Consider the following 11,636-nt stretch of genomic DNA (forward strand, 5'->3'; position numbering starts at 1 on the left):
TTTTAAACTCCTATAATGATGTGAGCCAATTATTACACCAATATTTTTTGTAAATATTGAGTGAAAGGTTTGGAAAATGTGTTTATCTCTTCATAATACTATACAATACATACATGTAAAATCATTATATATATGTATATATGGGCATACATGCACATATGTACTTTTAAAAATGTTTTAAATATGTACAATATGATTGAATGTGACCAGTCAGTTGTTTTATTTGTCTGTTTACGTGCTTTAGAGATCGTATAAAAAGATACAGCATTCAGTGTGCAGTTCACAATTTATTTACTGAATAAATCTGGACAAAACACCAAAATTTGATACATTACAATCAGAGCATCTGAGGCAGATATCCCACCATGCACTCCCCCCTCCCCTTGAAATCATGAGAGAGAGAAAAAAAAAAAAAGAATGAAAAAAGAAAAACATCCTTCAAAAGTTAGCACCTAATCAGCACCAAATTAGGTAGGCAAGTTCCTTCTACATAACGAGGGAAAAGCACAATGACCAAGGAAAAAAAACAAAAATAAAACGATGAAAAGGAACTCCAAAGCGCAACTGGACTCCTAGTAAATCCTTTGCAAGATTCTTCAAGGAAAAAAAAAAAAAAAAAAATGGAAAAAACGAACTCCCCTCTTGCTAGGCAGGCTAAAGCATTCAAAGGGCACATGCCATTGACTAGATATAAATCACGATTTCAAGTAACATTGATATACGACGAAACATGTCTACATGTACCCATTCAAAACATGATCATTTCACAGACCTATGCAGGCAGTAGTTAACATGAGGTACTCGAGACGGTGTAGTCGTAGAAATATCGTCTAATATTTATGGAGTTAAATGCAAAAAAAAAAACTAAAAAAAATAAGGAGTACGGTCAGCGTGAGTTTGGGGTGCGCGATTACTGGCACTGACGTTAAATCGTAGACCTTCCAACTTGGGACAAACTTTGGTACAAAAAGTCAAACCTGTCCTGTGTCAAATGTATTGCCTACAATATTTGTGAAAACTGGCGGTTAAGAAAAACGAAAAAACCCTGCACGTATTTCTTTTTAAATATAGTAGTAGTAGTTACATTATAAATAAAATTTAAAAAAGATACATTTTGCTCCAGCAAAAGAAAAACAAACTAAAAGTTAAATATATGACACTAGTTCAGAGTGGATCTCCAAGCCTAGGCGAGTCAAGTGCTTGACGTTTTTTTTATTTTCTGAAGGCTCACGGAGGAAAAGTTTCAGTTATGGTTAGAGCGAAAAAAGCAGCAATAATAGTAAAAGGAACAGCTTAATGCAACACAAAATCTTTCTTAATGCAGCCGTAATGGATCAGAAACATAAAAACATGACATGGTGTTTGCGGTATTGATGTGGAGGGCTGTCAAAGAGCGAACAGGTTTACTGATATACTTTAAATAAACTGAGGATCAGATTGAGGCACAACCAACAAATAGCATTCAAGGAAAAGATCAAAAAATAAAACGAAGACACGGTCAACAACTTCGACAAATCAATGCTGGAAACAGGAGAGGTTTAGCAGTTTTGCCTGATATTTTCTTTGTTCCTTGGCTGCGGTCTCCTGTGCTGTAATGCATGTTTGTAGCTTACTGTGACTCGTACGCCTCGTGAGCACCACGTAAAATGAAAACGAGAAAAAGAACGGAAATAAATGAAAAACCAAAGTCTTGCTACATCACTCGACGCCATCAGCATTTAGCTTTGTCCAGAAGTTGTAGCTTAGGGCGTTCAACGTCACCCTAGCCAGAACCGACCATGTCTCTCCACGGAATGAGAAATAACGATAGACACCACTGTAATGAGTGTATTTCTTTTTTCTGATAATCTAAAAGGACGTGGCATAATGTCTGAGGAGCTTGTGCTCAGCTAAAGAACTGTTCTAGTTCTTCTTCCATATTGGCCTCCGGTACCATTTGGTCCAACTCGCGCTCGCCTCTTCCGTGGTTGGCGGCGACCGCCGGACCGCCGGAAGCCGAGAACCAGGGATGGTCCAGGATCTCTCGGGAGGTGAGGCGTTCCGCCGGTTCTCGCCGCAGGATGCTACGGATGAGGCATCGCGCCTTGGGCGTTAGCGTCTCGGGGATGCTGAACTGGCCGCGACGGATCTTGCTAAATAGCGAGCTGGGCTCCACGTCGTGGAACGGATAGCGGCCCACCAGAATGGTGTAGAGCATCACGCCTAAGCTCCAAACATCCGCTGCCTTACCCGAATAGCTGCCATTTGCATTGAGAATTTCTGGGCTGACGTAGGCTGGACAGCCGTGTTTGTCCGAGAGAGAATCATCACCCCCTTCTAGGAGGTACGTGTCCTCCAAACTCTCCAATTTTACAAGGCTCCTGGGAAAGACAGTTAAAAAAAAGCACATTATATACATATCTGAAGACATTATGCACATAATAAAGCAACCCTCTACAATGCGAGTAAATCGCTCGCATGTGTGAACAAATTTCACAAGAGGCGACTAAAAAATGTCTTTAATTAGCCAATGGCTAGTAAATTGTAAGATTACAGTCGCCTGTAATTGAGTTAGAGGCAAAAAATACGTTTAGCGCAGATATTTGCGCTTTATGCACTGCCGCTTGGCTGAGAGCGCCCTCTGTCGCCATCTCTCACACGTGCACTCAACACATGTGGGGCTTGAATGGAGAATTTCACAGAAAATTATGTCAAAATGCCCGTCTTGGCGTGTATCCTAGTAAGCATAGTCGGTTATGTATTAAGTGAACGTAAACAGTCGAGAAATAAAACCCAAGTGTCAGTATATATCAGTATATTGGGTGCGTGCATTATGTCTTAAAGTGACAGCAGCCTAATATTCATGCTGCTGTTTGTGTTTTTAGTGTTAATCAAAAAAACAAAAAAAAAAAAAAAAAAAAAAAAAACACAATTCTTTGACTGAATAACTTTTGTAACGTTGATAAGGATTCATCTGCATTTAATTTATACAGTGTTATTTTACATTTGATTACTTTATTCAATTTCTGTACATAATCTACCTAATCTTTATATCTACCTTTATATTTTATATTATATATATATATATATATATATATGTAGATTTTTTTTCTTCATTTGTATTGCTTTGCATTCCATGTAAAAAGTCTGGCGAGTACAATAAAACAATTATAGCCAATGGCGATTCGAGCTTCAGTGTCCGTAGTGGGTTGTAAGGTGTAAAATTATTGGTTTGCTGGCTTTCAAAACAGATTATGTAACAGTTAAATGGGACCATCAATGACCTTCAAAGAGGAATAAGCAACAAACAAACATATAAAATTGTAAGATACATGATCCATTCAAGATGGATCCTTTAAAAATAAATCTTAAATATATAAATATTTGCGCTGTCCAAATATGCCTATTTCCATACTCTATATTAGGTTAAAAATCAGTATGTGCACAGAAGTATGTCCGAATTCATAGTATTCATAAAATACTAGCAAAAAGTACCCGGATGACCTGCTACTTCCGGTGAGATTCTGAAGTTTCCATTCAATGGACACTTTACTTTCCCAGGAGGCCACAGGAGAGCATTTGCGAATGGAAGTGAAGCGACGCAACTGACGCCCTATGTCACATGACAATGACAACATGGCAGATGTAATATGTCTGAATTTTACTCATACTACACACATTCATATTATACAGAATGTACTTTTTTTTTTTTAAAGGTCACAAAGAAAGTTTTAAACCATATGTAGTACCTACTATACAGTATGCAATTTCGGACAAAGCATTGGCCATTCTGGTTTCAAGATGGATTATCCAAAAACTGAACAAGCTGGGAAATTACTAAAAAAAGTACATGAAATGGAGCAAAATCCAGATGAACAAAACCGAACAAAAGCGGAAAACATTATGCACATAAAAAGTTGTTTCAAAATAAATAAAGTTAGTTCTAAAATAAAAACAATGACGCAAATGTTTGATTGGCCAAAAACAATTTGATCATTTTTATACTTCAAAATCTGTCAATCCAAAATAAAAAAAATAAAAAACTTTCAAACCATATCCTCTACTATAGTTATAGGATAAGTAGCTTTTGACAGCTAAGCATAAATATACTCTATATATTGGATGGTAAATCCCTTGCATAAAAAAGCAATATAAAGATAGCCGCTGGACATTCCTGCCACTGTAATCCAGAGGGAAATCTGGAATTCATCCTCAGAATTATAAAAAGCTGGAATAATGCAGCACCACAGATGGAATTCCTCAAACCATCACTATTTCCCTGTGATCCTAGTTTTTCCACTGTAATCTTGTAATTTGCACAATAATGCAAAACATGAAGCATACAGATGATGATAAACAATCTGGTATATATTCACAATATATTCACAATGAATACTGTGATATTTCAAGATGCTTTTTATTTGGCCATTATGTTTTCAAAAAAGTGTGTCAGACTAATTTGCAGTTTTTCTGAGCATCAAGACAGATGTTTTTAATAAGGCCTCTGATTTAAACTTAAGCAAAAACAGGTTTAGGCTAAGTTTAAATCATGTTCACAAATCAGTCCAGTTTCTATAAAAAGATTCATAACTATGATTCAATGATTCATTTGCACCATAATCTTAAAAGCAAGTGGTAACAATTAGTAAAATACGGAGATAAAAGTGAAAATATTGGATTTACATATACATGAATGAATAAAATTAATATGTTTATTCAGCAAGGATGTATTAAACTGATCAAAAGTGAGAGTAAATACATATACAATAGATTTCTATTTCATATAAATGCTGTTCTTTTAATTTTCTATTAATCAAAGAGTATATGTGTGCGTTTTGTGCAGTCTGGGAGAGAATGACTTCTTATAAAAACAATTTTTTAAAAATCTTACTAACCACAAACTTTAATACAGTTATGTGCACTCTTGCTCATGTGACATTGCTCAATTGTCAAAAAGCTGAAAAACACTGAGAGTTCAGCTCCATCATGCAGCCCAAGTTACAAACAAAGACAAAAAATAAAAACAGCATATGCAATGAAAACATCTTTGAGGTCTTTTGCACGCTGCCTTGTGACTCAGATTCTGAATCAGAAACTAGCCGAATGAAACCATACGCCCACTGAGTCTCAGCAAAACATGCAATCCTCGGAGCTCAAAATAGTCATATTATTTTTCACGACAAGCAGTACCCTGCTGCGTGGATGGCTTTCAGGGTGTCTAAATTACCTGAAGGTCAGAAATGAATAGGGCGTCCCTTCTCTGACCTGAACTTGTGACCCGTTTCCATGCACCGGCAGAATGCCTCTGTGCAAAGAGAACACGGCATGCTGGAAATATTCTCTTAATGACATGCAGCATATGTGAGTCACAGCTCCACGACGCAGCTGAGTTACACCAGGTCAAGAGCCTGCAAAGAACACCGGCCCACACGAAAGCAGGAAAAACGGAGGAGGACACGTGGATGCACAAACTATTACATTAGGGAGCGATTCCAGAAGAGCTGCACTGCGGTCTCTAGCGTGTGACAGTAGAATCTTACGAGCGTTCTTCATGACATAACCAGGTCAGGAACCCACTACGCCGAAGAATGCAGTTTTGTCTGGCTCATTTTCCTCTCTGGTTCCAATCTTGGTGCGCCCTTGGTGTTTGATTTCTGGCCAGGGTAATACTCACCACCCTTGGCCACGTCTACTTGCGCTCATCTGCAATCACTCACTGAAAGGTGGACGGCTGACGCACCAGACCACAGAGCATGGGAACAGTAAGGTCACCCAGCTCACATTTTAAGCAGCGGGCAACGTTCTCCATTTCCATCGAGTGAGCCAGAGGGAATCTAGCTGAGCTGACTCATTTGGCCAGTGGGGCAACTGCCATTTAGCTTAAACGGGAAGGCCACCCAGATTCATAACACACACTTGGGATTATTTCAGGCTAATTTTACTGCCAAACTTATGGGCATGTTAATTTTGTAAAAAAAAAAAAAAAAAAAAAAAAAAAAAAAAAAGTCAACAATGCCTTCAAAACCCATTTTTCTTCCACAATGTGACATATTTCAGAGCGAAACAGGATATGCAAAAAAGAAAAACAAAAAAGAGGACGGGGATTTCATTTTATCCATTGGAAACTGATCAGAGTGCGAAAAGTTGGAGGAGAAAGGGGTCGAAAAATATGAGGGTCTGGCAAAGTCAGACAAAAACAAACGGTATTTCAAAGATGGAGCATAAATTATAATTTTTTTTATCATAATAACAAATGAATGACATGAAGAGTAGTGATGCACCAAAACTTCAGTAACCAAAGCTATTCAACCGCAAATAAAAAGCAAAAAAAATAATTTTAGGTTTTGGAAAGAAGTCATTTTAGTAGGCCAAAACCATTAACTGACACTGGATTTCAGTTTTTGGATGAATTTAATTTTAGGTAATTTTTTTTTTTTTCCCCCGCTAATGTATAGTTTCACAAGACCAGAAACGTGTTATAAAGAATTTAAATAATGCATTTACAATATCACCCTAATTTCACATTAGTCTGATACTGTAAATGCACTGTTTAAAGGCCTGTACGGGTAAATTAATAAAGACCTGTAGCATTTCAGACAGTCAATATGTTTTAACACTAGTTACAAAAAAGAACTGTGGTGGCACCATGGTACACTGATAGTATGAGATAAAACCACGGTAAAACCACAGTACTTGGATTTATATCACGGTATGGAATGACTACCTCATTAAAGACAGAACTTGAGTAACTTTTTGCCTGTGTCAACCATCTTTAAGGCCATTTATATGATAATACTCTTCTAAACGTTCACAAGACAAAAATATAGTACTAATGCGCATTTAAAATTTAGGATGCAATCAAATTTATCTTTGTTTGGAAACTGTATTTCATCTGCGAAAATTTATTTAAATAGGAATTCATGCGACTAGAAATTTTGCTCAATGGCGAAAGATTTCCAAATGCAGATTTAGCAACAGGTTTAAGTTCGCCACTTTGACCAACAAGAGAGCTAGCTGGTTTGAAAGCGACCTCTGTGTGAGCGGTGCTTCATGTCACTACAATATTGACAGTAGACAATGGACTTTTTTTGTAGGGATGCACAGATACAACTTTTTCCAGAACGAATTCAATACCGATACTTTCTTTTTTTGGTACTGAATGATATTTATTACCGAATTTGCAGACTGCATGCAGCAGAAGTGAGCTTTCTCTCTGTCCTTACCATCATGTAACCTTAGTAACAGGTGTATCGTTTTACTTTCTTTGCTATTGACATATCCGATCGAACTATAAACATTTTAGCAATGTCTATGAAAAATTGATGTGCGCTCGACACTAATGAGTTCGAGTACACGGCTTTAGCCAGCAGATGTCCTCAGCATGCTATGTTTTGAGTGAATAGCTAGTGTAATCGATCTAATCTAACAGACAAAGTCAATATAGTGGAATAAAAACAACGGCTAGTTTTTTTTCAATGCAACTTCAAAGGAAGCAAGACAATGGTGTCGGAACTAGCGCTGGATACCTGAGGTAATTTTATGTTACACTGTTTGCTAGCCTGGCATAATGATCTCATCGTTAATACTTCTCACCATTTATTCCGAGGGTATGACCGATTGTTTTCCATGTATCCATTTTCTTTAAAGTATCCTTGAAAAGGGGGTTTGACTTGTCAAACAATGGTGGCTTTTTCTGGACCTCGGCGATTAACTTCTCCGCAATGTCGTCTGCCATTTTAAATGGGCAAGCCCTTAAATTAGAATGGATTCTGATTGGCTGTCAGTGTTTTATCGTTCAACAGCCGGAAAAAAACATTCTGAAAGTGATCCCAACGATATCGTTTCTCTATATCGATATAGCTGTGGTGTGCTATTCTTTTATATTTAGAACAATTTTTAGAACTATATCTGTATTGTTATCTTTATAGTTCTTGGTGTGAACAGGCCTTTAGTCTTTTTTTTTTTTTCCCCAAGAAAAATGAACCAAAAATATTTATGATCTTTAACTCAGGGGTGTAACCAATTTTGTGTCAAATCAAACGCCCTTTAGAACACCACCTGCTGACAACTAACAATAGCAAGTAGCATATCATGGTTCTCGATTGTATACAAGCTAAAAGATATCGGCTATTTAAAAACACCTTCAATATGTTTGTTTCAATAGGAAATACACCAGCACTGGAAATAAAACTGTGTTTGTCAAGTGAATTTAATATACCATGATATTTACCATGCTAAAATCACATTTTGTAAATAACGTGCCTCCATGCAAAACTCTCTTTAAAGATCAAATGTGCATGTTCTGTTTGAATGCAACCACTTTATTAGTGACTTCTTTACCTGTCTTCGTTCTTAAAGACGAACTTCCTCAGCTTGAGGTCTCTGAGGACCAGGCCGTTGTCGTGGCAGTGCGCCACAGCTGATGCTATCTGATGGAAAAGTCTGGCAGCCTCTTCCTCTCGCAGCTTCTTGCAAGTGCGAACGAAAGAGTGCATGTCGCCATGGCTCCTCTCGAAGAACACGTACGCTCGCGTATCCCCCAGAAGAATCTCCACTATCTGGTTAATGTGCTCATGGGTGCCCAGCACGAAGTAAGCAGCCAAGGACTCCTGGTATCGACTGATATCAAACACCTGGAGGAGAGAGAGCATTTTGAATTCAATTAGTAGGCGTCATCGATTTCCCAACATCTCAGGTGGAGTGCAAAGGTATTAGCCCCCCCAAGACAAGAGCATCGTTAGATTCAATGCATAATTCTGAAACAAAAGAATGGAAATCCATGCAGCGCAGAGTCGAAAGGCATTACACCTCTGCTGCATCTCCGAGTCCCCAAAACATACATTGAATTTTAATGTTGCTTAGTAACAGACACCTAAAAGAGAGAAACGGGCTAAATATAACACGACAGCGGTGGACATCTGAGGCCATTCTCTCATCAGAAGATAAGAGGTTTTCACTAATGGCTCTTTGCCCATGTCAGCCCATTCAGTGTGTCTTATGTTTCAAAGTCATGTGGACTTGCATGCATGAATGCATGGCTGTATGCACACACTTTCCAGGGGTATTCCCTCATGCTTTTATTTGCACGTGACTGTAGCTCATCACTTCATGTCATTGTTGAAGAATCACATCCATTTGATAATACATCATAAAACACATTGGAAATGAATGCAATAAGCCAGAGATGCATGTCACGCTTATGCCTCTCTCAATAGCTGATGCAACTGCATAAGTGTTCCATTACAAAATGACATGCATAAGTGTGTTTCTCTTACCTTGCACACGAGCTCTTCCCCACTGTGCAGGTGGGTGGCTCTGAAAACGTGGTCTCCCTCAATGGGCTCCAACAAAAGGTAATTTCCAATGCAAGAAATGCAGTGAGAGGAGTCAGGGGTCTCAGGGGGGCTGGGAGATCCTAAATTGGGACTGAAACTCTGGCTGGATTCTGTAGTCCTTAGGCAAGATAGCTCCTCAAAGTCGTGTGCTTTATACCTCGATCTCCCATAACGCGAAATGTTAATGGGACTGGATCTCTGTATGTTCATGAGTATAGGAGGAGGTTCGTCCAGATCAGGAGGGTTCAGACGGTCTCAAGAGGGGGGTGGAAGTGAATGACAGACAGATGCCCTCTATTTAACACTGGGCATGAAGGCAGCGGCGATTCCCCTTGACTTTAATGCTCAAACTGATGATCGCATGCATGTGCGTTAATTGCAATGACAATGTGGCGTCATTTGAGCACAAATGCAATGACGTGCATGCACGGATTGTGACCTCTATGCTCAGTGTGCCCTCAAAGAAAAGCACGGTTTTGTTATTAGAGCCAAAAATGCATGTATCGGCGCGGTATAATGTAAAGGTTGTGACGTCACGGCCGATGCAGCGAAGCAGGTAAAGAATAGATTTTTTGCATTAAATTAAAAGGCAAAAAGTGCCGGCTGTGTTCAGATATCCTGAGAGGGTGCTCCGTGTTCTTTTAAGCGGGCCTCCACACGAATCATGTCCGTGCATCTACCAAATATGGCTAGGAAAAATTTCCTCCAGGTCGCGAGCCGCCTTTTGTTACGCCTGGGAAGTGGATGTCCTCCTCCTCGCGAGCAACTAAACTCCGACGATCTCCGGCGGATGAATCTGATTTGGACAAAGACAAAAAGGGACGGCCGACGTTCTCCCCGGGCCTATCCCTTGTTTCAGCAACAAGACACCATTATCTTCATCATCTTACTTACGTAGCTGGGAATCTAGTCCATTGAACGCGAGGGTCAGCTACACACACGAGCTGACTGACTGACTGACTGACTGCGCTCGCGGGACTGACTGGAGCTCTCCACGCGCACGACCAGCCCCCCTGACGTCACGGCCAAAACGCTCTCCCATTGGCCGCTCGCTTGATGCTGACACATCCACAGTCTTGCAAGCAAGCCATCCGTGCAGTCATGTGAGATAATTGTTGTCCTTACAATTTAATTGAAGCACCCTAAATTACCTGTCTATATGGTGAATTCTAGAGCGTGTTATGATTAAATGTCAGACTTAAAGGGACTTTGATGTCAGCTGGTTTGTGCAATGATGCAAAAATTACATCAAACCCTGATCCTAATCCTAAAGGAAAAGTTCACTTCTGAATGAACATTTCCTGATAATTTACTCATCCAAGATGTTAATGTCTTTCTTTCTTCAGTTGAAAAAAAAAATTAAGGTTTTTGAGGAAAACATTTCAGGATTTTTATGCATATAGTGGACTTCAATGGGGTTCAATGGGTTGAAGGTCCAGTTTCATTGCAGCTTCAAAGAGCTCTAAACGATCCCAGACGAGGAATAAGGGTCTTATCTAGTGAAACAATCGGTCATTTTCTTAAAAAAAATAAAAATTGATATACTTTTTAACCACAAATGCTCATCTTGCACTGCTCTGCGATGTGCCACGCATGACGTAATCAAGTTGGAAAGGTCGCGCGTGATGTAGGCGGAAGTACAGATCCAGTGTCTACAAAGCAAACGTGCAAAGATTAAGTCAAACGCCCTTTACAAAAAAAAAAAAAAAAAGTAAAACAACGATATTGGATGATTTTGATGTGAAAATGAAACTGATTGTTTCGCTAGATAAGACCCTTATTCCTTGTCTGGGATCGTGTAGAGCTCTTTGAAGCTGCAATGAATCTGGACCTTCAACCCGTTGGTGCCCATTGAAGTCCTCTATACGCAGAAAAATCCTGGAATGTTCTCCTCAAAAACCATAATTTCTTTTCGACTAAAGAAAGAAAGACATAAACATCTTGGATGACATGGGGGTGAGTAAATTATCAAGAAATGTTAATTCTGAAGTGAACTATAATCCTTTAACTATGTCGCATATGTGTGTGTCTATATGCATTTGTGTCATAATTTCCTTTTGAGGGTTCATCTTTCATATTTGATCACCCTGAGCTGAACGTCAGCTATCTTTTTAAACATAACACGTTTTAAACACAATTTAAAAATATATATTTTTATATTAGTAATGTGTACATTTATAATAAAGTGATAAATAATGACAGCACTTGTTTATAATCAGTCCTAATCCTTGTATTTGCAAGCATATATATATATACAGTACAGTTCAAAAGTTTGGAACCACTAAGATTTTTAAAAGAAGTTTCGTCTGCTCACCAAGGCTA

General features: G+C 38.8%; 1 protein-coding gene across 1 annotated transcript; it reads right to left on the minus strand.

Annotated features, from left to right (window-relative positions):
• Nucleotides 1-274: 274 nt before the first annotated feature.
• On the minus strand, nucleotides 275-10,399 carry trib2 (tribbles pseudokinase 2). The gene is made up of 3 exons (XM_048207645.1): nucleotides 9,255-10,399; nucleotides 8,320-8,612; nucleotides 275-2,360 (listed from the first exon to the last, which is right to left on the minus strand). The coding sequence occupies exons 1-3, from the start codon at nucleotides 9,522-9,524 to the stop codon at nucleotides 1,886-1,888; spliced, it is 1,038 nt and encodes a 345-aa protein (XP_048063602.1). The 5' UTR covers nucleotides 9,525-10,399; the 3' UTR covers nucleotides 275-1,885.
• Between the last annotated feature and the right edge of the window lie 1,237 nt (nucleotides 10,400-11,636).

Source organism: Megalobrama amblycephala, linkage group LG11 (assembly GCF_018812025.1).
Source record: "Megalobrama amblycephala isolate DHTTF-2021 linkage group LG11, ASM1881202v1, whole genome shotgun sequence".
Classification (NCBI taxonomy): domain Eukaryota; kingdom Metazoa; phylum Chordata; class Actinopteri; order Cypriniformes; family Xenocyprididae; genus Megalobrama; species Megalobrama amblycephala.